Genomic DNA, 23061 nt, shown 5'->3' with positions numbered 1-23061 from the left:
CTTAAAAAATTCTTTTCTAAGAAAAAAATCCTGCCAGGACCGAAGATCCCAGCAAGGTATCTAGGTCCTTACTCCTGACTAGACAGAAAAAAACTGATTTGCTGAGGCAGAGAGAGAGGATATACCCTCTGGGACTGCCCCTAGGGTGTGGCCAGAGCATTTTATTTCCTGTCTAGTCCTACTCCTGTGGAGGCAACATAACCCGAAGGTGCTGTATCACCGAGGACTACGTCTGTCAATGAGCGATAGAGAAAGATGGTTTACAGGGACCAAGCTGATAAGGAGATGGGCCTCTTCAGTCTCCATTTGCTGCTCCTTCTGTGTCTAGTCAGTGGGCTAGTAGTGGGGATATGACCCCAGTGTTTTGTTTAAAGTAAATGTAAACTGAAAGGTGTTTGTTCTAAAAAAAAATAAAAAAAAGGTTTATACTTACCTGCTCTGTGCAATGGAATCGCACAAAGGGTCTCTGATCCCCTTCTTCTTGGTTCCCATGCCGGTGCTCCTTCTCCTCTGTGTGCTACCATAGGAAGCCAACTTCCTATTGTGGAACACCTGCGGGCTTGATCTCGAGCTGTGCTGCCTGTGTCCATAGACACAGACCGCACGGCTCGGCCACCTCCCCCTACTCCCTCATCCCAGGATGTTGCGGACTGCTGCACTGCTTCAGCAAAGCTTGTGAGACCAGGAAGCGAGAGGAGAGAGCCACTGCAGACGGGCACAGCGCTGGATCAAGCGAGGGCTCAGGTAAGTCTGAGGGTGTTGAGGGGATGATACTTTTACCTATACATTTTTTACCTTGATTCAAGGAATGCATGAAGGTAAAAACTTTGTAGGTTGCATTTTCTGTTTCTTATGTAAGAAGTAACTTTTACAAAGCCTTCTGTGAACCACAGTAGCAACAATTCTTGGTTGCCTTCTATTACAATAAAATAATCACCCATATAGCAAAGACCTAGGATTAAGCTGAACTCAATGCAGAGCCAAAATAACTAAGTGAATATAGCCTATCAGGCTGCATGAAAAATGGATTTTTGTAAAATCTTACTGTAAAATCCTTTTCTCTTAGCTCATTGACAGACGTAGTCCTCGGTGATACAGCACCTTCGGGTTATGTTGCCTCCACAGGAGTAGGACTAGACAGGAAATAAAATGCTCTGGCCACACCCTAGGGGCAGTCCCAGAGGGTATATCCTCTCTCTCTGCCTCAGCAAATCAGTTATGTCATAAAAGCAGTCTTTAGAGAATTTAACCCAACCCAACTCAAAAAAACAGAGGGGCGGGTACTACGTCTGTCAATGAGCTAAGAGAAAAGGATTTTACGGTAAGATTTTACAAAAATCCATTTTTCTCTATCGCTCATTGACAGACGTAGTCCTCGGTGATACAGCACCTTCGGGAAGTCCCAGAGCAGTATCACAAATGAGGGGTGGGAAAATGGAAATCAAATCCAAATCTAGAAGGCCCAACCGGTGCCAACTAGAAGTTTACAATGCTCATCCTTAATGATGAGACTCAACAAAAAAATTTTCAAACAGAAAAAAACCCCTCGAGGTAGACCACCGGTCTCCTCAAATTGCGGCCTGCAAAACCTTGCGGCCAAATGAGGCATCCGCCGATGCCATCACATCAATTTTATAAAATTTTGTAAAGGTATGTACCGACGACCAATTGGCCGCTTTACATACCTGGACCACTGACGCCTGATGGCGAAAGGCCCAGGAAGTACTGAGCGCTCGAGTGAAGTGCGCCCTAACAGGGAACGGAGGATTCCGACCCTTAATAGAATAAGCCTGTACCACCGTCTGACTGATCCATGTAGATATGGTCGCGGCAGACACAGGCAACCCCCTTCAAGGGCTATCCGTGATCACAAAAAGTGAGTCCGTCTTACGAAAACCACTTTAGGAAGGAAGGATGGATTCGGAAGAAGAACCACCTTATCCCTATGAACCACCAGATCTGGGGAACGACAGGATAATGCGGCCAGTTCTGACACCCTGCGTAGAGAAGTAATGGCCACCAAGAAGGCCACCTTCTAGGAATGTAAGCAAGGGAATCTCCCTAATATCTTCAAAGAGAAGTTTCTGAAGAACCGACCACACTAAATTAAGATCCCAGGCGGTAAGGGTGCGCACACTGGCGGAGCCAGATGTCGCACCCCCTGGATGAAATTCCGCACCAAGGAATGATTAGCCAAAGGTTTCTTGAAAGAAGATTGCTAACGCCGAAAACCTGACCCTTGATCGTGCTCAAGGATAGTTTCTGCTCAACCCCTTGTTGCAGACAGACCAAAATTCGGGTCACCGAATAGGTCTGTGGGGGAAATCCAATAGATTCACACCATGCAATATAAGACTTCCATGTGCTGGAAGTCGCTTTCCTTGCTTTAACTGGAGGTAGGAATAACTGAAGCTGACACTCCCTTGTCCTTCAGTACCTGGGTCTCAATGGCCAGGCCATTAAGCCAGCGACTGTAAAGCAAGATGGAAGATCGGTCCCTGAGACCGCAAATCCTCCCTGAGAGGAAGTCTCCAAGGAGCGTCCGCAACTAGCCTCGCCAAGTCGGCGTACCAGGCTTGACGAGGTCAATCCAGAATTTCCAGAATAACTGGAATTCCCTCCACCTCTATCCTGCGAAGAAGTTCCCGCAGCAACTTGAGAGGATGGAAGGCATGCCGTAGCTGATACTGCCCCCACGGGGCGATCAGCGTTTCTGCTGCGTCCGCTAGAGGATCGTGGCACGAGCTACAAACCTCCGCACCTTCCTGTTAGGCCAAGGTGCCAACAGATCCACATCCGGGATGTCCCAATGAAGGGACAGCTAGGGAAAAAACCTCTGGATGAAGAGGCCATATGCGATTGGATCCGAATCGGGCTGCTCTAGAGCTGCTCGATCCAGTAAATCAGACAAATCTGATCGCTCTCAGTTCCGATACCCTTATTGGTAATCTGGATACTATCGGAAGGAATGACTTCCCCTGGTTGAGCATCGGAGACTTCCTGGTCCGCTCGCTCAACCGGATCCGATTGTCCAGGGAATCGGAATTCTGATTCCATTAAAAAAGAATCTCCTTCAGGAGAATTCGAGTATGAGACTGGGTATACGGTACTGCCTCTAAGAAGGCCACCATCAGTCCCAGCCAATTGACGGACAGCAACATCCGAATCGTTGACTGAACCCTCTGGAGTTTCCCAGCAAGGAGAAACTCTCTTGCCCAGGATGTATCCAACCTTAGGCCCAGATAGTTCAGTCTCCTGGTGGGAACCAGGAATGATCTTTGGGAAAGCGAAAAAACGCTGATGTCCTGCGATGATGGGGATATAAAGATAGGCATCCTATATGTCTATGGACGCCAGGAAATCTCTTTTATGCAGGGAGGCCACCACTGTACGGATGGACTCTATTTCTTCCCAAGTCCAGATTTGGACGCACCTTGCCCTCTTTCCTGGGCATTGTGAATAGGTTCGAATAGAACCCCTGAAACCGTTCAATGTTAGAAGGGCAGAATCGCACCGGTGGAAGTGATCGAAACTCGATTATGTGTCCTCCAGAAACCGGTGAAGACATCCCCCCCCCCCCACCCCAGAGATGGGTAGGGGCGCATCAGGCTATATTCTTCAGGCTTGGCTGAGCCGGACTCTTTGTTTGCCCGACCAGCGCCCTTTGAAACCCCTCTAAAGGGGCTTTGGAGGGTTTCGCCTTATCGCCCGCCCTCGCGGAACGAACAACTCTATATGAGCAGAAAAGGAAGGTCCTCGTTAGTTACGAGGTCTTTTTATCCTAACAGTCTGTGGCAAGACAGCAGGTGGTACCGTCTATCCTATAAAGAGGAATTCCTCAAACAGATAGCACCTAGCCATGCGTTTGGAAATAACAGGGGTTCGTTTCAAAACGACCCCATTTGGGTAAAGGAAAATCCTTCGCCCTTTTGGTAGGCTAACAAGTACCAAAAAGGAATCTCAGTCTCAGCTACCTCTGCCGGTGTAACCTCAAGACTAAAGGTTTCCCAGATGGACACAACTAGTGCATCCACCACTCTTGTGCTATGGCGGAGGCAGAAACGTGCTCCTCACTGCTGAGGAGATATTACCTGAGACAACAGCCCCCTAAGAGGGACCTGCAACTGCATTGACCAGTTCCGAATCCGTATCTGAAGTATCTGATAAACAATAGGGGTAGGCGGGGGTCGCTACTTGACCCCCGTCCCTGACAGGCCACCTCCACCCGGGATACCAAAGACTCCAAAATTGCAGATAATGCATTAAAACAAGTGGGGTACTGGAGGGTCCTGCGGCCACCTTGAGGGGATCAGGTGGGGATACCTATGCGGCAGGGTCAATGATTATACAAGACACTTGCCAGCGACAAAAAATGACAAAGTAAAAAAAAAAACAAAACTTTTTTTTTTTTTTTTTTTGTGTGTCCCCCAGTCGCAACAGCGCCCCTCAGTGTTACCTGCCTTTTTGGACCCCACAGAGAGAGAGACAGACCCCAAGGCTCATCCCTGATGCACAGAAGTTTTCATCAGCTTGCTCAGTGCTTGTCTTGTTACAGACAGGAAGTCTTTGGCCCTATTTCCTGGGTAAAAGAGGCGGCTCCGCCCCTTAACACACCTGCCGGCTCCTCCCCCTGGCTCCATGAGGTGTTTGAGTCACCTCAAACATGGCCGCCCCCATGCTGGAGACACAAGGCTACACCAAAATGGCGGCCTCGTGCGATCTACCAGACAATGGCGGCGGCCTGCACAGAATAGCGGCATGTCTGCAGAAGGATCTCGGCCTCACAACCCTTCACCCTCATGGTGGTCAGCGTGGTCGGAGGTACCGGCCCCTAGCGGGCCGTATGCGGTCCGCTGCTTAGCTGGAGGAATGATCTGGAATGCAGTATACATGTATAGACATCGCCCTGTGGCTACTGACAGGTAGGATACCTTATACTATCACAGTAAAGTTCTAGTACTGCCACTGACTACAATCATTTACACATTTTTACAATTAGATTGTCAGCTCCCAAACCAAGCCTCCTGGCTTCTTGTACACAAAAATCACACTCAATTAGGGGGATCTGTGACATGTTGTAGGATAGAGGGGAACCCATCCTTACCATTACAGAGAGGGGCCCGCGTTCACCACAAGACCCGTCAGGGGGAAAGGGGGAACATACTACTCACCATACCGGAAACCAGGCGGGCGCCAACTCCTGACAGTACCCCTCTCCACCGAGGTAGGAGGGCTGTCGACCAATACGGGCGCCGTGACTCATGGTCTTTGGCGTTTCAGCGAGACGTTTAACTCGCAGGGTCTGTCCCCGTCCAGTGGGACTATGTCGCGGCCGACCCAGCGCGGAGCTATGGCCTGCACGCGCTCGTAGGCTGAACTGGGGTGACCACTGGATCTCAACATCCCGCCCGTCGCCCAGTTCAGCTTTCTTGCTTGAAGATCTCACAGGAACACTGGAGAAAAAAAGCTGTCTTAAAAAATTCTTTTCTAAGAAAAAAATCCTGCCAGGACCGAAGATCCCAGCAAGGTATCTAGGTCCTTACTCCTGACTAGACAGAAAAAAACTGATTTGCTGAGGCAGAGAGAGAGGATATACCCTCTGGGACTGCCCCTAGGGTGTGGCCAGAGCATTTTATTTCCTGTCTAGTCCTACTCCTGTGGAGGCAACATAACCCGAAGGTGCTGTATCACCGAGGACTACGTCTGTCAATGAGCGATAGAGAAAGATGGTTTACAGGGACCAAGCTGATAAGGAGATGGGCCTCTTCAGTCTCCATTTGCTGCTCCTTCTGTGTCTAGTCAGTGGGCTAGTAGTGGGGATATGACCCCAGTGTTTTGTTTAAAGTAAATGTAAACTGAAAGGTGTTTGTTCTAAAAAAAAATAAAAAAAAGGTTTATACTTACCTGCTCTGTGCAATGGAATCGCACAAAGGGTCTCTGATCCCCTTCTTCTTGGTTCCCATGCCGGTGCTCCTTCTCCTCTGTGTGCTACCATAGGAAGCCAACTTCCTATTGTGGAACACCTGCGGGCTTGATCTCGAGCTGTGCTGCCTGTGTCCATAGACACAGACCGCACGGCTCGGCCACCTCCCCCTACTCCCTCATCCCAGGATGTTGCGGACTGCTGCACTGCTTCAGCAAAGCTTGTGAGACCAGGAAGCGAGAGGAGAGAGCCACTGCAGACGGGCACAGCGCTGGATCAAGCGAGGGCTCAGGTAAGTCTGAGGGTGTTGAGGGGATGATACTTTTACCTATACATTTTTTACCTTGATTCAAGGAATGCATGAAGGTAAAAACTTTTAGGTTTTAGAACCACTTTAATTGTAACAGAAAAAGTTATGTCATTCTCTTGGGTGTGCCCTGTACCATGGCTGTGTAAGAACTGAATAGGTAGAAGTGCACATCCTTTCTCAAGCAAAACCGCTGCTTTGTATGTATTTTATCTTTTTGTATTTTAGATGTTTGCCTGAAGTTCAGCTTTAAAGTGTATGTATAATCCCATTTATATTTTTAATAGACTAGGGAAGGGTTAAAGTCTTTAGTCAGTTTATCTTTTGCTGTCTTTGTACAGATTCAATTCCTGTCCCAGAGATGCAACAGGAAGTTAGTAGAAATCTCCTTAAATTCCCCTCCTAACCACTTGCCGACCAGCCGCCGTAGTTATACTGTGACAGGTCATTTCTATTGCAGGAAACGACGTACAGACATGCAGATTGGCTAGCGGGGGGAGTTTATCAGCGTGTCCGGCAGGAGCGATGTCCGCCGGGTACCCGCGGTCGCTCCCCATGGAGACAGAATGGCGGTCTGCCGATGTAAACACGGCAGACCGCTGTTCTGTCAGTGATGAACTCAGGGATCCTGTGTTCCTCCTATTTAGGAACACAGAGCTCTGTGTTCATCCAGTGAGCCCATCCCCCACATAGTTAGAAAGCCGGTGTTAACCCCTTCCCTGCCAGTGTCAGTACAGTAACAGTGCATATTTTTGGTCCCCCCAAAAGTGTCAAAAATGTCAGTTACTTGTCCGATCTGTCTGCTGCAATGTCGCTGTCCCTCTAAAAATCGCTTATCACCGCCATTACTAGTAAAAAACATAAATAAAAATGACATAAATCTTTCCCCTAGTTTGTAGATGTGATAACTTTTGCACAAACCAATAAATATACACTTATTGGGATTTGTTTTTACCAAAAATATGTAGCAGAATACAAATTTGCCTAAAATGTTTTTTATTTATTTTTTTATTTGGAATGTTTAATAGCAGAAAGTAAAAAAAAAATGTATTTTTTCTTCAGAATTGTCGCTTTTTTTTTTTGTTTATTGCTCAAAAAATAAAAATCGAAGAGGTGATCAAATACAACCAAAAGAAAGCTCTATTTGTGGGGAAAAGAGAACCTCAATTTTATTTGGGCACAGCGTTGCCCGACCGTGCAATTGTCAGTTAAATTAACGCAGTAAAGGGGTGGGAAAGTACCGCGCTTCAGAGGTTAAGTGTAGTATAAGGTGACTCAGTGGTAAATGAATTAATAAATCCACTGATTACTAATGTGTATATTAAATATCATGAATTGATTCATATGATCAAACAATAAATAGCTGGTATTGGTGAATGTATGAATTCATATAAAATCTATATCTTAAAATTCATATACGCTATCTACTTTAAAAAATAAACGCATATCCAAACATCCAAGGTGCTGATGGTGATTCAATATATAAATGAATATAATAAAAAGTGGTAACTTTAAAATATTAACAAACTTATATCCTAGATCCTAACTAGATCACAACTTCGTCACATGGCACGCAAAATCGAGGCTTGGGGTGAAGTTGTGATCGCCCATTGGCTGCAAAAGGAGGGAGGTCGCCAAATACGAATCGGAGAGAGACTAACCGATGGTGGGCCAAAGCGACGGTGGGTTGTGTGAGTGAAGGAGAGCGGACACCAAGCTGATTTGAGGTATTACCGGAGGGCCCCCAACTAGATCCGGATAAGGCGGACTATACCACCATCCCCCCACCATATACACCCTAAGAAGGAGAGGAGGAGAGAGCAGATCTTATATAGATCTAAAGGCGCATTACCTGAAAGCTTGAGAAGGAGCACACCACCATCCCCTTGACTCAGTATATATGCCCAGAGGAAGAGAGAAGAAAGGAGTGGACCCCCTGATAGTTCTTAAAGGCACAGTACCTGAGGCATGGAGGTGAGCATTTAGCACACCTAGAGGTGACGAGCACCGAAGAGCACCCGTATGCACAAAGTATAGAAGTGGCAGAAGTTACTGTAGTTCACGGAGGAGGAAATATTCACGTTTCTATATTAATTTAAAATTTAAAAAAATATATATTTCTTTTATTTTTTTATTTTATTGGGACACTGGAGCACTTTTTGATGCTTGTAGGCATCTAATCACTATTGATACATATTGAGATGCATTCATGCATCTAATCACTGAATGCATAGTGACACAAAGCACTTTATTGGCACGTGATTATCACTTTATTGTATTTATTTATTGCATCACCATAAGCACCTTGGATGTTTGGATATGTGTTTATTTTTTAAAGTAGATAACATATATGAATTTTAAGATATAGATTTTATATGAGCTCATACATTCACCAATACCAGCTATTTATTGTTTGATCATATGAATTCATGATATTTAATATACACATTGGTAATCATTGAAATTTTTTTTTAATTTATTTATTTATCACTGAGTCCCCTTATATACTACACTTAACCTCTGAAGCGCGGTACTCCCCCCTCCCCCCCCCCCTTTTATCTCATATCTTTAACTGTGTGGTTAACAGCATTAGTACTAGCGGCATCAAGGGTACATATATTTATTTGCCTACAGGACAGGGCGAGAATCACACCCACATATAAATTAACGCAGTGTCGTATCGCAAAAAATGGCCTGGTCATTAAGGTGGTAAAACTTTCCAGTCCTTAAGTGTTCTTGGAAGCTTTCACTCACTGCTTCTGGTGGCAACTCCTAAATTCTGAACTTCCCCTCACTCTCTCTCAGTGGCAATAGTCAGTGGTACTAATGGAGAGGCTTAATCTTCCCAATGTGGACACAGACAGCAGCTAAAACCTGACAAAGTGTCTAAAGCTGGCCAGAAATGGGTAGAATTTTGAACAAAACTTTGCGGGAAAAGATTATTCTAAGAAATTTGTTAGTTTTTCTAATCATTAGTTTGTCAAATCAATTTTTTTTTTTTTTCAGCTGCAGTGATGAGAAAATTTGAAGGAGCAGTATTAAAAAGTTTTCTCAAACCAACTAATTTCTAACAGTGTATGCATTTTTTGTTCGATACTGTCCATTCATTCCAAAATCAAATGTTAAAAACAATGAAATCTCTCAAAGGACATTCAAATGTTCTGAGAATTTGCATAGGAATTTTGCTGAGACTCTTCCTGAAAAATTTTGTTTGAAATTCTATCCATCTATGGTCAACTTAACCCTTCCCTACTGTAGCCAACGCCTTAGGCCTACCATTTTTCAAAAGTCTTTTTGCAATCCAATTTCAGACTAGTTAAGTGCCTTAGTGACATCACTTGTTTTGTCTGTTAAATTTGCATTCTTTGAAATCGGAGAGAACCTATAATATAAAAGGTATGTTTTAAGGTGGCTTTCTCTTACTAAGCAGGTGGCACACATATTTGAATTCAAACATTAGAATGATCACCTATACTGTAGATCATCCTTTCTATTGGCATGTAAAAGGTTGCATTAGAGGGCAGTCGCACATACAGGCCATCTAACCAGTTGGATTAGCTATCCTTTTATGCCCATACATCGGGAAGGAGCAGTAATGTTATTACAGTATTCACTTATGACGGGAATGGGTCGGTGACCAATGTACAAGGATACTTTATGTACATTACCCAGCAAGATTGGGCAGCTGTCATCCTTTATGTATGGGCTTCTTTAGCAGTGAAGCGTTGAGGTAGATGTTAACATCATACTATGACAAAATATTTCACATGTTCTGTTTTACAGTTTAAGGGCTTCGATCCAAATCGTCTCTGTGTAGCAACTTTGTTGTTTGAGGGTGACCGCGAGAAAGTTCTGCAGCATGAGAAGCAAGTGTATGACATCGCTGCAAAGTTTGGGTATGTATGATTTTGATGATGGTTCTGTAACTGACTTACCACTTCTGTAGATAATATTAATGATGATGACATATGGTGGTTTCAACTGGCTGTGCATCTCTTGCTGTTCCCCGGTGTTGGCAGAGAATTCATATTTTCTCTTTCATCAACGGACACAGCACTCCATAAATCATACCTTATGGGTTATATTGCCTCTTCCAGGCGTAGGACTAGGCAGAACAAAAAACACCTGGCTATGCCCATGGGCCTCAGCTGGTATAGAACCCCCCCTCTCTGCTCTAGGTAATCGGTTTTAATCTGTCTAGTCAGTAGTAAGGACCTAGACTACCAGCTGGGATCTCTGGTCCTAGCAATTTTCTCCTTACTTTCATATTTTTTGTTTTTTTTATCGGGAGGTCAACAATCAACTGCCGGACTGGGTAAACGGCTGGGTAATCTAGATTCAGTGGTCCCCCCAGCCCTGCCAGCAAGCCTGTACAGAAGGCAGCTACGCGCTAGTTCGGCCACGACATAGCCTCACGGACAGAGGCTGGCCTGCGAGTTAAACGCATCACAGGGTCGCATGCGACCAACTTGGGTCTGAGTTGCAGCGGTCCTTTGGCCAACAGCTCCCCTACTTCGGTGGCGAGGAGTTCTGTCTGGAGCGTTACCCGCACCATGGAAGGGTAAGTACAGTCTCCCCTCTCCCCTTTTGGTGGTTTTCTTTGGGGTGGACGTGGGTAACCTCCAGGTACAGTTGGCCCTGCCTACAGGTTTCTTCCTCCCATCCTTAAATCCCTCACTGAGCTGGTCTTCCCCCTACTCCCATTCCCCCCTGTCTGGAACTAGAGTCTGGTGGGTGTCCCAGGGGAGAGAATGCAGCAGAGACCCCTGGGGTTTCCCCCGCTTTTCCCACTCTGTAAAGGTCCTGGGATAGTGCGTGTCCCGCCCTGATAGTCTGGAGGGGTCGCAGTGTAGGAGACCCCTAGGTTCATGCTCTGCTGTTTACAGTGTGGGTATAGTGCAGGGGAGTCCCAGTGCAGAGACCGGTGCAGGATGCACAGCAGAGTCTCCCCAAAGCATATGTCCTACCTTCAGGGGGGGTCCCCTTGCAGAGTGTGCAGCGTTGCAGAGGGGGCAGGAAAGATCCTGGCAGCAAGGCTTCAGTGTTTGTAGCTGATGGTGGCTATTAGTCTGGCTGGTCTCTGGTTTGCGCCCATGTTTGTGTAGCCGGATGATGTCACAGGGGCCATTTTCCCTTAGTCTTGGAGAAGCTGGAGACCACTAAATCCTCATTGGGATGCTGAAGCTCCTCCTCTTCCTCCCTAGTTTCCTCTTCCTGTGCCTGGGACATATGAACAGGGAAAGCGTCCATGATGATGCTGGGTTCTAATTCTCGGCGCTCCTCCGTCGGTAGGGTGAGTCTTTGGGGGTCCCTGTTGTTATCTCTCTCTCTGCTGATAGGTACCCTGAGCCTTGCGGGGATCCTTTTAGTGGTGGCAAAAGATCATTTTTGTACTGCAAGGTCTTCCTTTCCTTTTGAAGCCTCAGGGTCCCATCTCCCCCGCTGACCCCCTCATGGAGGTGGCAGGTCCCTCGGAACCCAGGCTTCCCATGGTTGCAATGACAGTGGTCCTGCAATCCTTAGTGTCCCGGGTGGAAGTGGCATGTGGGCAAAGGCCCAGGAGGAAGCATCCCCCACCTTTCCCTGCTCAGTCTGTTACATCTGATTCTGAGCCGGATGCCGCCATGGACGCGGCCCGTCCAGGGGGACCTAATATCGCACACCCTGATTCCTTTCGATTGTGAGGATGATTCCTCCATGGTTGCAGCAGCAAATGAAAAGCTGATGGTAGACGCACTTATTACTGCAGTACGTGAGACTTTAAAGATGGAGGATGTGGCTAATGTAGCCACGGACGTGGCTGTGTGGTTTGGTACGCATAAGTAGCATCGTACTCCAAAGGTGTTTCCTTATGTGCCTTATTTTGACAGGGTTTCCTGTAAGGAATGGGAACAACCAAAATCACCCTTTGTAGTCCCCAAACGTTTTGCTGTACGCTACCTTTTTGAGGAGTCACTTTTAAAAAAGTGGATTAGTCCACCAGTGGTGGACCCTCCTGTTTCCAGGTTGAATAAGGCAACCATGATCCCAGTAGAGGAATCCTCGTCCTTTAAGGACCCGACCGTCAAGAAAGCGGAGGCTTTGACACGCAGCATGTTTACTATGGCTGGTTCTGCATTGCGACCAGTCTTTGCCTCAGACCCTAACTGAATGGGCCAAGCTTTTGCACCAGGGCCTAGGGGTTGAGCAGGTCCCCACTGCTTATGTTGATTTAGCGGACCAGTTGGTCCATGGGCTGCAGTTTATTGGTGATGAAGCTTTGGCTACAGCTCCTGTGCTGTCCAAACTTTGTTTTAGTGGTGGTGATTAAGGTGCATGCTGTGACTCTAAGAAAGCTCTCATTGTTCCGGTAAGCCTAGAGAGCTTCCCCAGACATGCAGACAAGACCCCTTCAGCATGAAGGTCTGCCCTCACCCATTATTTGGGCGAGGGGACATCTTCGCTGGTTTCTGGCCCCATGGACTTCTTTGGTGAGCGTCAAGGAGATCTGCAAAATATTTATTTTGGGGGTACCCAGAAAGGGGGACAAAGCTTTAATTCCTGAAAAGATTCAGGTGATGTCTGAACTACCTAAGTTCCCCCCTATCCCTGTCCAGGGAATTGATTTACCTAGGTCTGACTCTTTGTGACCAGGGTGGTCTTTCTTCTGCACAAATTTTAGGGACCGAAGGCAGTGATTCAACGGCTGCTGTCACAGATAGTTCTCTTTCCCATTTTGCATACAGGTTCTGAGTCTGGGGGTATCCACCTTCAAGACAGTTCTGTTTACACAGTCTTACATGCAGCTCCTTTTAGCAGGTTCGGCTCCACAGGAGGATACCGAAGTTCGTGATGAGGTCACGGTGTTCTCTGACAGACACTGCAGGCGTCCAAGGGCCACGGTAATGCTAGTATCATCCTCGACTAAGGCTTCTTTCGCAGTTCCTGTGAGGAATCAAGAGGGAGGATCTTCAATCTGTAAACGTCCCTTGGGGGCTTCCTCAGAGAAGAGAGGAATATATGAATGTGTGTATGTATATATTTTAACAACTTAGAAACAAAGGTTTTAGTTGCATACATTTGCAGATACTTGTGGAACCAACATTAAGGCACCTCTGCCAAGTGTGGTCCCGAACTCCAAATTATCTGAGTTTCTCAACTATGGGACATGTATGTGAATTAGCCATAACATTATGACCACCCACCATACCCTGTTGCGTTATGGACTCCTCTGAAGGTATTATGTGGTATCTAACACCAAGATGTCAGTAGCAGATCCTTTAAAGCGTTTAATACCCTAACATTTCGAATTCCTGATATGTGCCTGCTGTACCATGTACTTGTATGAAAAAGTATCCTGTTTGCTTTGTATTGCTTCACTTGTGTGAAATCCCTGGTGCTCCTGCCAGGCCCCCTGCTTTTTCATTTCAAACTGACCACGCTAGGCATAGAAGCGCATCCTTTTCAGCGTGGTCGGTTCTCTAGCCAATCTAGAAACTCAGCGTGCTCTCTTCCAATGACTTGCCCCCTGCAAAGCCTTTCACTGGGAATATCTTTGTGCTGCAGCTACTCCTCCCCCCAGCTCTTATGCAGCTGAGAACAGAGGTAATGTGATCACTGACAAAAAATATATAAAATTTAAATATATAAAAAAAAATTGTATATAAAAAAGTGTGTATGTGTGTGTATATATATATATATATATATATATATATAATGTATTTTTATATCTATACACAAATGGTTTTCCTTTAATTTCTATTTTAAACTGAAAGGGTTGTTTCCCAAGGTTATTGTTTACAATCACTTTAGGTTTTGATGTTGGGCCTTCATGCATCAAACTTGTTTTTCCAGCACATCCCACTTATGCTTGCATGGATTAGGACCAGAAGAATGTTGTTTGCAATGCCTCAAACTTGTTGTGTTTGTCAAACCACTCTTAAAATCATCAAACTAGGCCACCTTCTTCCATTGCAGCATGGTCCAGTTCTGATACTCATTTGCCCATTGTAGGCGCTTTTACCTATGGACATGGGGCAGCATGGGCAACCTAACTGATCTGCGGCTACACAGCACCATACGCAACAAGCTGCAATTTTGGCTCCATTTCCACTAGTTTGACTTGTCACGTGACTTTGGACACAAAGTCTCATGACAAGTCACAGCATATTGATTTCAATTGCACCCGTTCTGATCTGTGACTTAAAGTTGCAGTGACTTTAAAAAGGTGCCTGCACTACTTAGAAGTGACTTTTGATGCGACTTTGAGTCAGAGAGTGTAAAGTCAGATCAAAATTGCACTCAGTTGCATCAAAGTCGCACTCTAAATCATGTGACTTTGGCAATGCACTTCTGGGTTTATAGCCTTACTGTGTGAGCTGAAACCTTTCTATCAGAATCAGTATTATCTGTTTTAGCAATTTGAGCTACAGTAGTCCTTTTATTGGATCAGAATACATGGGCCACTCACTCTCCATGTTTGTTGACCAGTCTTGGCTGCCCAGTTTTCTTTCCTTGGGCTATTTATGGTAGGTCCTGACCACTGCAGACAGCAATATCTCACAAAAGCTGAAGTTTTGTCGATGTTGTGACCCAGTTGTCTGGGCCCTTGTCAAAGTCTCTCAATTCTTTGTGTGCACATTTTTTTCCACTTTCAAAAACCTCGACTTCAGGAACAACATGCAGTTGCTGTCTAATATATCCCAAACACATGAGATGCCTTTGTAACAAGATAATCGATGTTCTTCACTTTACCTGTCAGTGGTCTCAATGTTATGACTGCTGTATAGCACTGGACAAACAGAGAGCCGGCTCACCTAGAGCCAGCCGTTTCCTTCTTAAAGGTACAGCAATAGACCAAAGTACCAGACATTGCCTTGACTAAGCAACTGAAGACGTGTGTGTGTGTGTGTGCATGTATATATGTATATATAAATAATTTATGTACAGTGTATATATTTCCTCTTAAAAGCTATCCATTCTAACAATCTGAGATTATGAAGGCTGTATATATTCACATTTAAAGATTCATATACAGAGAAATTTGTGGCTTAACCATCCATTGTTACTACACACATTCATTGCTCTACTTAACTGTATTCTCCAGCGGTAAAGAAAAATGTACATACTATATTATACATAGAGCTCCTACTGCGCATCCTAATGGCTGTTGCTTCTGAGCAGCAGCATGGTTTGTACTAAGCACCTCAAATCTGCGAATATGCATATTGCACCCTATTAAGCCTTTCTATGCTCAGGGCATGATTTTTAGCCTATGCTTGGAAAATGTATTAAACGAACATTCATTTGTCCTGTGTCAGATACTGTGTTACAAGGGTGAGTGCTTTCACTCTCTTGTCGCTCCGGTATATTAGTCTAAATGACATCGTCGCTTCATTAATCAACACCATGAGATCAGAGGTAAAGTGTTCAAGGGAGACATTGCTGTGGGGCAAATTGTTTCATTGGTCTATCATGACCTTGCTGCCTCTTCTGCCTGTGAGAGGATCTCTCCCAATATCTTAAATATAGCTTTCTTTCCCTGCGGAGAGTACAGCTGAGGCTGACAATGAGCACTCTCTGCAATGCCTAATGAATATTAATTGGCGGGAGCTGAGCGTGTTCAGAAACTATAGTCCCTGATCAGAAAGGTTATTGTTATCACAAGTATGCATGGAATATTTTCTGCTGACACCTCTACTTCCGTGCTATTTTTTTTATTTATGTTTGTTTCCTTTAGTCTCTCCAAAACTCTTACTTTTTGTGTTTTTGTAAAGCTTTCTCTTTCTTTTTTTTTTTTTGTGATTTTGTGATTTTTGCTATTTCTTTTGCACACTTGCCTGTTTTTTGCCAATTCTCTTTATCACTGGTCATCATTTTTTTTTTTGGGGGGGGGGGGGGGGGGCGGGATTGCCTATATTGTGCTTTCTTGCTAATTTTTGTTTGTGCCCACACTCTTTTCTTTGTGCACCTTCCAACCTCTACCTTGCTAATTAACCACTTAAGCCCCAGAAGATTTTACCCCCTTCCTGACCAGGGGGTTTTTTGCGTTTTTTTTTTTTTTTTTTACTGCGTGACTTTAACGGACAATTGCGCGGTCGGGCGACGCTATACCTAAACAAATTTTTTTCCCACAAACAGAGCTTTCTTTTGGTGGTATTTGATCACTTGTGCGATTTTTACTTTTTGCGCTATAAACAAAAAAAGTGTACATTTTGCAAAAACAATATTTCTCTGTCGCTCATTGACAGACGTAGTCCTCGTTGATTAATAACAACTCGGGTTATACTGCCCTCTACAGGAGTAGGACTAGACAGGAAAGAAAACGTTCTGGCCACACCCTAGGGGCAGTCCCAGAGGGTATATCCTCTCACTTCCTGCTACAGCAAATCAGTTTTTTTCTGTCTAGTTAGGAGTAAGGACCTAGATGCCTTGCTAGGATCTTCGGTCCTGGCAGGATTTTTTTCTTAGAAAGATTTTTTTTTAGACAGCTTTTTTCTCCAGTGTTCCTGTGAGATCTTCAAGCAAGCAAGCTGTAACTGGGCGACGGGCTGGATGTTGAGATCCAGTGGTCACCCCAGTTCAGCCTACGAGCGCGTGCAGGCCATAGCTCCGCGCTGGGTCGGCCGCGACATAGTCCCACTGGACTGGGACTGACCCTGCGAGTTAAACGTCTCGCTTGAACGCCAATGACCAAGAGTCACGGCGTCCGTACTGGTCGACAGCCCCCCACCCCGGTGGAGAGGGGTTCTGTCAGGAATTGCGCCCGCCTGGTTCCGGTATGGTGAGTAGTATGTTCCCCCTTTCCCCCTGACGGGTTTGTGGTGAACGCGGGCCCCTCTCTGGAATGGTAGGATGGGTTTCCCCTCTATCCTATAACAGTTCACAGATCCCCCAATTTGAGTGTGATTTTTTGTGAACAGAAACCAGGAGGCTTGGTTTGGGAGCTGACTATCTAATGTCATTTTAAAACTGTAAAGGTGACTGAAGTCAGTGGCAGTACTAGAATGGGCATTACTAATGAAGCAAGAGGTATCTTATCTGTCAGAGGTGTTCACAGGGCGATGCCTATGCCTGAATCACTGTAGTCCAGATCGCCATTCCTCCAGCAAGGGCAGAGAGCTGCCTTCCGACGGCCCACGGACCGCATGCGGCCCGCCAGGGTCCGGTACCGCCGGCCAGGCTTATCACCATCAGGGTGAGGGTTGTGGGGCCGAGATACTCCCGCAGGCGAACATAGAATCCTGTACAGGCCGCCGCCATTGTCTGGCAGATCGCACGAGGCTGCCATATTGGCGTAGCCTCGTGTCTCCAGCATGGGGGCGGCCATGTTTGAGGTGACCAAACACCTCGTGGAGCCAGGGGGAGGCGCCGGAAGGCGTGTTAAGGGGCGGAGCCGCCTCCTTTACCCAGGAAAAAGGGCCAAAGACTTCCTGTCTGTAACAGGACAGCACTGAGCAAGCTGATAGAAAACTTCTGTGCATCAGGGATGAGCCTTGGGGTCTCTCTCTCTCTCTGTGGGGTCCAAAAAGGCAGGTAACACTGAGGGGCGCTGTTGCGCTGGGGGATTACAAAAAAAAAAAAAAAAAGTTTTTCACTTTGTCATTTTTTTTGTCGCTGGCAAATGTCTTGTATAATCATTGACTCTGCCGCATAGGTATCCCCACCTGATCCCCTCAAGGTGGCCGCAGGACCCTCCAGTACCCCACTTGTTTTTAATGCGTTTTCGGCAGTTTGGAGTCTTTGGTATCCCAGGTGGAGGTGGCCTGTCAGGGACGGGGGTCAAGAAGTGACCCCCGCCTACCCCCATTTTTTATCTGATACTTCAGATACGGATTCGGAGCTGGTCAATGCAGCTGCAGGTCCCTCTTATGGGGCTGTTGTCTCAGGTAATGTCTCCTCAGCAGTGAAGAGAACGTTTCTGCCTCCGCCATAGCACAAGAGTGGTGGATGCACTAGTTGTGTCCGTCCGGGAAACCTTTAGTCTTGAGGTTACACCGGCAGAGGTAGCTGAGACTGAGATTCCTTTTTGGTACTTGTTAACCTACCTAGAGGGCGAAGGATTTTCCTTTACCCAAATGGGGTCGTTTTGAAACGAACCCCTGTTATTTCCAAACGCATGGCTAGGCGCTATCCGTTTGAGGAATCCCTCTTTAAAGGAAGGTCATACGGTCAGGATACAGGATCGAGTTTCGATCACTTCCACCGGTGCGATTCTTCCCTTCTAACATTGAACTGTTTCAGGGGTTCTATTCAAACCTGTTCACAATGTCCAGGAAAGAGGGCAAGGTGCGTCCAAATTCTGGACTTGGGAAAGATGGAGTCCATCCGAACAGTGGTGGCCTCCCTGCATCAGGGGGAGTTCCTGGCGTCCATAGACATTTAGGATGCCTATCCTTATATCCCCATCATCGCAGGACATCAGCGTTTTCTTCGCTTTCCCAAAGATCATCCCTGGTTCCCACCAGGAGACTGAACTATCTGGGCCTAATGTTGGATACATCCTGGGCAAGAAAGTTTCTCCTTGCGGAGAAACTCCAAAAGGTTCAGTCAACGATTCAGATGTTGCTGTCCCTCAATTGGCTGGGACTGATGGTGGCCTTCTTAGAGGCAGTACCGTATACCCAGTCTCATACCCGAATTCTCCTGAAGGAGATTTTTTTCTAATGGAATCAGAATTCCGATTTCCTGGACAATCGGATCCGGTTGAGCGAGCGGACCAGGAAGTCTCCGATGCTCAACCAGGGGAAGTCATTCCTTCCGATAGCATCCAGGTTACCAATAGGGTATCGGAACTGAGAGCGATCAGATTTTGTCTGATTTACTGGACCGAGCAGCTCTAGAGCAGCCCGATTCGGATCCAATCGCACTATGCCACGGTCGTGACTTATGTCAAGAAAGGGGCACTTAGAGTGTCCTGGTGGCCATCGAAACGACTAGCATCTTTCATTGGACGGAACGGTTTGTTCCGGATCTCCCCGCAGTGTTCACTCCGGGGGTTGGAAATCGGCAGGCAGATTATTTCAGCCATCAGATTCTGGATCAAGGGGTATGGCCTCTTCATCCAGAGGTTTTTCACTAGCTGTCCCTTCATTGGTGCATCCCGGATGTGGATCTGTTGGCACCTTGGCTCAACAGGAAGGGCGGAGGTTTGTAGCTCGCACCCGCGATCCTCTAGCGGACGCAGCAGAAACGCTGATCGCCCCGTGGGGGCAGTATCAGCTACGGCATGCCTTCCATCCTCTCTAGTTACTGCGGGAACTTCTTCGCAGGATAGAGGTGGAGGGTTATTCCAGTTATTCTGGAAATTCCGGACTGACTTTGTCGAGCCTGGTACGCCGACTTGGTGAGGCTAGTCGCGGACGCTCCTTGGAGACTTCCTCTCAGGGAGGATTTGCGGTCTCAGGGACCAATCTTCCATCTTGTTTTACTATCGCTGGCTTAATGGCCTGGCCATTGAGACCCAGGTACTGAAGGACAAGGGAGTGTCAGCTTCAGTTATTCCTACCTCTAGTTAAAGCAAGGAAAGCGACTTCCAGCACATGGAAGTCTTATATTGCGTGGTGTGAATCTCTTGGATTTCCCCCACATACCTATTCGGTGACCCGAATCTTGGTCTGTCTGCAACAAGGGGTTGAGCAGAAACTGTCCTTGAGCACATCAAGGGTCAGGTTTCAGCGTTAGCAATCTTCTTTCAGAAACTTTTGGCTAATCATTCCTTGGTGCGGAATTTCATCCAGGGGGTGCGACATCTGGCTCCGCCAGTGCGTGCACCCTTACCGCCTGGGATCTTAATTTAGTGTGGTCGGTTCTTCAGAAACTTCTCTTTGAAGATATTAGGGAGATTCCCTTGCTTACATTATCCCAGAAGGTGGCCTTCTTGGTGGCCATTACTTCTGCACGCAGGGTGTCAAAACTGGCCGCATTATCTTGTCGTTCCCCATATCTGGTGGTTCATAGGGATAAGGTGGTTCTTCTTCCGAATCCATCCTTCCTTCCTAAAGTGGTTTTCAGAGTTTTTATCTGAATAAAAATATTGTGTTACCTTCCCCGTGTCCTAAGACTAGCCATCCTTGGGATTACACTCCTTGGATGGGGTTCAGACAATCAGGGTACACTTGACTACTACGAACTTGTTTCGTAAGACAAACTCACTTTTTGTGATCACTGATAGCCCTAGAAGGGGGTTGCCTGTGTGTGCAGCGACCATATCTAGATGGACCAGTCAGACGGTGGTACAGGCTTATTCTATTAAGGGTCGGAATCCTCCGTTCCCTGTTAAGGCGCACTCTACTCGGGCGCCTAGTGTTTCCTGGGTCTTCCGCCATCAGGCGTCAGCGATCCAGGTTTTCAAGGCGATGACTTGATCGTCGGTTCATACCTTTACATCATTTTATAAAGTTGATGTGATGGCATCGTCAGATGCCTCTTTTGGCCGCAAGGTTCTGCAGGCCGCAATCTGAGGAGACTCTTGGTCTATCTCAAGGGTTTGTTGGGTTTTTCACTTAGGTCTCATCTTTTTGCTCGATGAGTCCTTGATGCTTCTGGTTGGCTCCGGTTGGGCCTTCTGGATTTTGATTTCTGTTAGCCCACCCCTCATTTGTGGTACTGCTTTGGGACGTCCCGAGTTGTTATTAATCAACGAGGACTACGTCTGTCAATGAGCTTAAGAGAAAAATAGATTTTTGTAAAATCTTACCGTAAAATCCTTTTCTCTTAAGCTCATTGACAGACGTAGTACCCGCCCCTCTGTTTTTGAGTTGGGTTGGGTTAAAGTCTCTAAACACTGCTTTGTGACATAACTGATTTGCTGTAGCAGGAAGTGAGAGGATATACCCTCTGGGACTGCCCCTAGGGTGTGGCCAGAATGTTTTCTTTCCTGTCTAGTCCTACTCCTGTAGAGGGCAGTATAACCCGAGTTGTTATTAATCAACGAGGACTACGTCTGTCAATGAGCTTAAGAGAAAAGGATTTTACGGTAAGATTTTACAAAAATCCATTTTTTTTCACATTTTTTTTATATGAAATTCCCCCAAAAAAATGTAAAAATCAAAATTTTTTAACATTTTTGGCCAATTTGTTTTCTGCTACATATGTTTGGTAAAAAAAATTGCAAAAAGCGTATTTTGATTGGTTTGCGCAAAAGTTATTGCGTTTACTATTTAAGGGAGAGATTTCTGTCATTTTTGGTGTTTTTTTTCTTAACGCGTAATGGCGGCGATCTGCGTTTTTTTTTTTTTTTTTGCGGTACTGTGACATTGCGGCGGACAGATCGGACCCTTGACTGACATTTTTGACACTTGGGGCTACCAGTGACATTACTGCAGTAATCAGTGCTATACATATGCACTGTTACTGCAAAATGACACTGGCAGGGAAGGGGTTAACTTTATTGGGGAAGGAGGGGTTAAGTGTGTCCCTAGGGGTGTGCTTTTTACTGTGATTGGACCTGGCTACTTGTGTAGGAACAGTGATCAACAGTCCTACATAATAGAACCGTATGATCACCATTCCTACACAGGGGAGAATGACAGGCGGCTTGTTTACATCAGCCGCCTGCCTTTCTCCCTTCACGGAGGACGATCGGGAGTGACCGGCGAACATTGGGTCCGCCGGTCACACGCACTGACTTCCCAGGGAACGGGGCGGGCAGGCGCGCGCCTCCACGGGTGCACGCTCGCCCGCTATTGGCTCACAAGAAAGTGACAGGCTAGTGACGTATATATACGTCACTTTGCCTGGCCGGGGCTGACTGCCGACGTATATAGTCGTGCGGCGGTCGGCAACCGGTTAATAATAGCCTATGTGTCCATGCACAGATATAGGTTGATTTACTAAAACTGGAGAATGCAAAATCTGGTGCAGCTGTGCATGGTAGCCAATCTGCTTCTAACCTTCGCTTGTTTAATTAAAGCAGAACTTCACTAAAAATTTTGTTTGATTTTTTTCAGGTACTTGCTCCTACTTCCGGTCAGATGCGCCGCAGCGACTTGAGCTTGAAGTTCGCCACCCCATTTTTTCCCCCGCCTTCTGAGACACATCCTAGGTCTCAGAAGACTGCAGAACCAATCGAAAAAGGGCAAGGCTTCACTGCCAGCCTTCTTTACTTAACATGCCAATGCCTGCACCCAAAGCTGATTGAAGAATCGGCTTGGGTGATAATATCGCTGGATCCCTGGACAGGTAATTGTCCTTTTATTAAAAGTCAGCAGCTACAGTTTTTGTAGCTGCTGACTTAGAATTTTTTGGGGGGGGAGCCTGGAGCTCCTCTTTATGCTTTGATATATGCAGAGCTGATTCAGATTTTGCACTCTCCAGTTCTAGTAAATCAACCCCATAGGCTTTTACCAGAGTTTAGGAGCAGCAGCGTTTAGAGACTGTAAAATGTTCCTCTCCTGAAAGCAAAAGAGTCCTATTCAGGAGAGGAGAGTTTGGCAGAAAAACGCTTGACGCGGCAAAAACGTGCATACACGTGTTAAGGGTAGGCATGTTTAGTGCTTGAGCATTAATTCATTTTTAATGTCCAGAATAAATGATGATTCTGGCCAATGAAATGAATTACCTTCTGAGCACTTGATGCCGCTAAATGCTGTACACACGTTCTTTCCAGCGTTTTTCTGCTGCCAGGAGAAAGGTTTGTAGGGAGCGTCCAGTTTGCATGAGGCCTTTAAGAATTGTGTGCTAGACATAAACTAGAGCTGAGAACTGGAAACTGGTTGCTCTGGGCAAGGAAATGTTTTCTGGCTGGCACACCTTTTATACAAAAGCCCTTTTATCCTCCCTCTCATGCTTTAAAATAGAAAGTAGTTTTATTTTCTGTATAATTTGTCAGGTAAATACTGGTTGATTTTTT

General features: G+C 46.1%; 1 protein-coding gene across 1 annotated transcript in view; it reads left to right on the top strand.

The window, feature by feature from the left end:
* Positions 1-23061, top strand: part of AGPS (alkylglycerone phosphate synthase) — a 386322-nt gene that overhangs the window by 252685 nt on the left and 110576 nt on the right. The window contains exon 14 of the mRNA XM_082260060.1: positions 10014-10126. Coding sequence (XP_082116186.1) covers positions 10014-10126 — 113 coding nt within the window. The remainder of the gene's footprint in view (positions 1-10013; positions 10127-23061) is intronic.

The sequence above is a fragment of the Pelophylax lessonae genome, assembly GCF_965119305.1.
Source record: "Pelophylax lessonae genome assembly, chromosome: 6".
In the NCBI taxonomy this organism is placed as follows: domain Eukaryota; kingdom Metazoa; phylum Chordata; class Amphibia; order Anura; family Ranidae; genus Pelophylax; species Pelophylax lessonae.
This window is presented reverse-complemented; position numbering and strand designations above follow the sequence as displayed.